General features: G+C 34.9%; 1 protein-coding gene across 1 annotated transcript; it reads right to left on the bottom strand.

Annotated features, from left to right (window-relative positions):
• Nucleotides 1-295: 295 nt before the first annotated feature.
• On the bottom strand, nucleotides 296-4,799 carry SPCS3 (signal peptidase complex subunit 3 homolog (S. cerevisiae); the record flags this gene model as incomplete). Its single annotated transcript, XM_009080813.1, has 4 exons — nucleotides 296-752; nucleotides 1,269-1,384; nucleotides 2,400-2,476; nucleotides 4,726-4,799. Coding segments are annotated over 4 exons (400 nt in total), but the record flags the coding sequence as incomplete, so codon positions are not given.
• Nucleotides 4,800-5,592: the final 793 nt, after the last annotated feature.

Raw genomic sequence — 5,592 nt, forward strand, 5'->3', positions numbered from 1 at the left:
TAATTTGTAATACTGAATTGGATGTGGGCTTAATCAGCAGCACTCAAAACAAGATCTATAGGCTGACTGACAGATAACAAACTATCAGTTTTGCAAGTAGCTGCTGCCAGCCCTAGAAAGGACCAAGTTTATCCTTCTGGAACATGCTAAGCATGGATTTCGCAAAATACTGTAAAACAGAACAGACATTTCCTTCAAGGACTCCCAGAACCCAACTCCAGAAAGTGCGTTTGAGTTCTACATGTGTTAAATAACTTCCAGTGCTTAAAAAAAGCCTATACACAGTAAGACTATCTTCTGGTTTAAAAATATTTATTCAAAAGAAAAGGAGATCTATATCCAGATGGCCAGGAAAAAAATCAAAAAAAATTCTCGGTTTCCCCCCTTAAAACCATTACTCTGCAATTTACCTTCCCCTTAAGTTTCAGCTTCAGTGTTTTATTTAAAAAAAAAACAAACCCGAACACGAACTTTCGTTTCCTTTTTCTATGCTGTTAAGCCTGAGGAAATTAAGTTCCTTTCACCAAAAAGTTGCATGGGATGTGAGAAGAAACAGCAATAAAATGTATTCACAATATACAAGTATAAAAATATCTTGCTTATGAGTCAGTACTATAATTTAATAACTTTTTGTTGTTTCATAGGTATCTGGGAACGGTACAGACACATGTCCTGATCCTGTTACAAGAGGTAGAATGCCAGCATTTGGTACAACATTCCAGGAGAGAGTTAAGGTGACGTTTCTGTTTCCCCTGCAAAAGCAACAAAGATTATCAGCACAAATACTCAAGTTACCAATTTAATTAATAGTTCCTAATATTAAATACATTAGGATATTATTTTCCTGGTCCAGAAACAATAAGCTTTTAATTTTATGTAGTTAGCTCATGAACTTTTACCTAAAATTATTACCTAACAGGCCTTTTTTAAAAATCTGTTTTTACCTAACTCCTTTGGAGTAGAGTGCATCACAGAACCAATTCTACACAGACAAGAACACTGAAAGGAGAAACCCAGAAGCCTATCACTCGGAACAGCAGTGCATCTTCTAGTCTACAGAAGACACAGGATGTATCTTGTATCCCAAGGGCATCATCTGACAATCAAATTACAAAGGTACAACAGGCTGAGAGAGTATCAGATACAACATAGGTACCTTACCACACCAATAAACACATATATAAAATGCAAAGTATGCAAGTAAATCAAGACACCATGACTAAACAGTAAAAAAACCCCCAACAAACAAAAAAACAGGATTTACTTACTTGAGACCATTTCCATCATCAAAGAAAAAGTACTTTGACTTCATGTCTTTTAAGAACAGCCTTGGGTTATCTCCTCTCAACATGATCTTGTCCCAGAGCACCACTTGATTTAGAGCCTAAAAATACAATTGCTGTAAAGTCAGCGAGGTACCTTATGAAATCACGTTCAGACACTGGAATTTCATAGCATTATTAATCTAAAAACCCTGAGTACATGCTTGCAATCCGTAACTGATGTAACAAAATAATGTTTTACACAGTGAAGTGTGGCACAGAATAAATGGAAACAACAAGGAACAGTGTAGTAAAATGCAACACTTAAGTCATAAGCTTTGGAAGACTTACAAAGCAGGATGAGTTTTCCTCTTGAATTACAAAGGTAAGTCACTTTTAAAGCAGTATTTAGATTTTGTTTCAAATAAAGGACTTAAATTGAGCTATCATGATTCTTCCTAGGTATCTGACATTTTTCCAACTATAATGGAAGAAATCTCAACTCGAAGAGCAAGCAGAACTCCAAGAATTTTATGAATAATTGAAAAGATGGATCCCAAATTCTTAAATTTTTTAAAACTTTTTTACTGCTTTTTTAACTAGGTCCTAGACAGTCTTGATTAGCATTTTATAGAACAATTTAGAAAGATATTTCCCAGTATTTGTGAGAACTAGTGATTTATGTGAAAAAAATGTGAAAGAATCAAGTTCCAGAAACCCTAAAAACTACTTTAATTCAAACATGAACTCAGTTATACAAGCTGGATAACTAAGTTATACGAGCTACTAAGTTATACAACCTCGATAACTAAGGTACTTGTATAACTGAGGTACTTAAAACAAGCCAAATACACAAATAAAAGTAGGGAGAGAGTTCTGTGCAGCAGGTTAAGAAATAGTGAAAGCTTGGGGGTTATCCTTGCAATGTGACCACAGTAGTTTTAAGCAGAATTCAGTGGTACCTCCCACCCTGCAGTTAAACTGTCAAGAAAATAACAGTCATGAAGGCCAGTAAAAACAGCCCAAGCTAGTAGGAAATGCTGCTGCCTTAACTGTTCCCAGCAGAACCACAGAATGTTTCAAAATAGAAGCAGTACTAAAATGGGTAATTGCCTCAATCTTCTTTTTGATACTTACATTGTTTTTTGTTGAATATTCTGCAGACAAATATAGAAACAATTGTTTAACATTCCAGTCAAATATACTCTGCAGATGTATGCAAGTTAAGAAAAATACCATACTGTGCTTACATAACCTTGTTTTATTTTTACCTCATCTAAATAGACTATGATAGTTACAGTGAATTCTCACCTTTTAACATACCTCATCTTATTCATAAATCAGAGCACTTCTAGTTCAAACATGCATTTTAATCATAAAGTGTCAGATTTTCAGTTTTGGGGTTATTTTTACTATTTATGAAATCTAACAGCTATTTCTCCTCCAATGATTTGAGTTCTATATTTGACACTGCAAGCTAGTAACCAGAATCCTCTGCTAGACAACCTATTATAAAACATGAAACATGAAAGGCACGACACAATCCTTCAGTAAATATCTTCAAAACAATTCTTTATGCTATCGGAGAACCCTGGTATCCAACTGTGGATCAAAATACAGCAACATTAAATGATGTATAAATACAAAACTGGTGGAGTGTAGGGAGTTCAAAGAGCCTCTAATACCCACATTAGAGAAGTTAGAAGATGCAAAGTATTTTGGATTGGAAAAGACACTAGAAATTAGCAAATTTAATCACCTACTGATAACAAAGAAAGCTCATTAGACAGGACCAAAACTCTGCTCAGATTTTTGATCAACAGTAAAGAACTGATGAGTGCCATTTGAGACTGCCAGTAGAAAAAAGCTGTGATTCTAAAGAGCTGTCTGTTTATTTAACAATAAAATGCACCATGTGTAACTGCTAAAGGAAAGACCTTTTAATTCACAATAAAGATTAGCTGTAATCTTTTATTTCCCAGGCCTCTTTTGCATTCTATTTGCCATTATCTCAAAGAATAAACAGAATCCCTAACCAGCCTCAAAATCTGTTCTATCTTGTTCCACTAATCCCAAGACTGAATCACGTTTTTAAGATACTAGTTCAAAAGGCAGGAAAGGAAAGAATTATTTAACTGCTGTCACTGCAAGAATAGGTAGAGGTATTTTACTTGAACATTTGTAGTGACCTAGCTCAAAATAACAGGTAAGATTCTGAAGACCTCCTTTGCGGGATTTCTTTTCACTTGCTAAAATTAGCCACAAATTAAGTAAGTTTAAAAGAGTGAATGAAAACTGTACCTTCCCCTTTCCTTTGCCACGTTTCTTTTTCTGTCATTTTACTTAATATTTCCCCGGACTAACAACTTTTTAGTTTCCAGCAGTTAAGAGAGCCCATGTACCTGTATCTCTTTTACAAATTTTGTCAGAAACCCTCTACCAGATAGCTCTATTTTACAGCTTCAAACACTGCAAGACTTATTTATGCCAGGCATGAGAGATTAAGTCAAAGTATTTATTTAAAAAAATTAAAAATACTGCTACTATTAGAAGTCACTAAAACACTAAAACAAAAGATTTATGCCCACATACTGCAGACTAATCCCCGTGTAAGAGCATTTCTTTTAGAGGTCCTGTCCCACCTTGCTCTGCTTCCCCCTATATACACTGTGTACAATTCAATGCACCTACTTAAATAGAATTTCAGTCTCTGAATTTAATATGTATAAGCATTTCACAGGTAAATCTCAGGAGCTTACCTCCCCTGCTTTCAGATGATAAAAAAAAAAAAATCCTCTTATTCCTGTTCAGCATAGACTTGCAAAAATCTGATTAGCCTTTTTATCCAGCATTCATATCAAGATTTGTATTTTGTTTGGTTTGCTTACACAATGTAGTTTCTTCAAAATAGGGAAACTAAAACACGGAGGTAATCAATGTCTTGCATAACAGTGACAAAAAACCAGCACACAGGAAAAGATCCCAGGAATTTCAGTCCAGATGCAAAGCAAGGCTTAGTGTAATCACCTGAGACAAAGTATGCTGCCTCATATTTGGTACTGACTTCTGCAGAAAACCACAGATTTTTTTTTTTTATATCAAGTGCCTAAATCCTGAGGATTATTCCCTTCTAATGTCACAAAACCTAACCAATACAAACATACAAACCAGAAATATACCCAGAAGCAATCCTCTTTTCCCAATAAAAAACGGACTAACAGGGAAGCAAAGAAATACAAAGGAAAAGCTGCAAAATTGTTACAGCAATTGAGAACGAGGCCAAAAAATGTGATAAATTTTGTAGAACTGAATATACTACTTTTTGCCAATTACAATTTTTTTAAAGACAAATTGTTAGTTTTCCCCAAGTCCTGAATATCTGAAGATTATAAAGTAATAAAAATATATGTCAAAGTGCTCTTATTTCAGGAAGTGTGCAACCCCTTTCTTCCACCAAGGATATCTGCAGTAATGTCAAATGTGACGAATCCCAGGTCACTTCTTACTCTAGGTCCAGTGAAATCTTCTACATTTTTTCTAAGACAAAACAAAACACAAAATTAACTTTTCTCATTATTTCCATTTCATACATTACATATATTATTATTATTGTTATTAGATATTGCCATCATCCATGTTCTGTCCTTTGTTTTACATACTTTTGGCTATCTAGACCTATCTATAGCTCAAATATGTGTTAGCCATCCTCAAATACACCAAACTGATCGGAATAATATGAAATAGTATATGGAAAACTCTATGACTCTCCCAAACCTAATTCAAACATACATGTCACAGGAAAACAAGAAGTATATAACTATGTTTTATCTCTTGAGAAAACTTTAGCTCAGCTCTGGAGCACTCTCATGTGGAACAGGCTGCTAGTCCTCAAGAATCCAGTTCTTTCCAGGAGACAAAGTGTACATTAAAACTTGAAACAAAGAACCCTTAAAGGAGAAGCAGAGTGGACCCCATCAAGTGCTGCTGACCACTTCTACAACAGTGAAGAAAGTCCGTCCGAAACTGTGGACTGTACAACCCCTGGGACCAGTGAAACTGCAGATAAGACGTGTTTAACAGTTTAAAATTATCTTAGTACTTGTGTCAATGCTCATTTTATGGATACTAATGCTACCAGTTGGGAGTGACATTACTTTGGGATATGGGATGCAGGAAAATCAACTAACCACTCTTCATTCTACAATGAAGAGAGAGGTACAGACAAAAACACAAGTGATAGAAATCCCCAATACAATTTGAACTGAGAATGTAATGACTGGATTAATCAAAAACTTTGCCAGAATGTAAAACACAAGTAAAATAACTGCCT

This window comes from Acanthisitta chloris, unplaced genomic scaffold (genome assembly GCF_000695815.1).
Source record: "Acanthisitta chloris isolate BGI_N310 unplaced genomic scaffold, ASM69581v1 scaffold21328, whole genome shotgun sequence".
In the NCBI taxonomy this organism is placed as follows: domain Eukaryota; kingdom Metazoa; phylum Chordata; class Aves; order Passeriformes; family Acanthisittidae; genus Acanthisitta; species Acanthisitta chloris.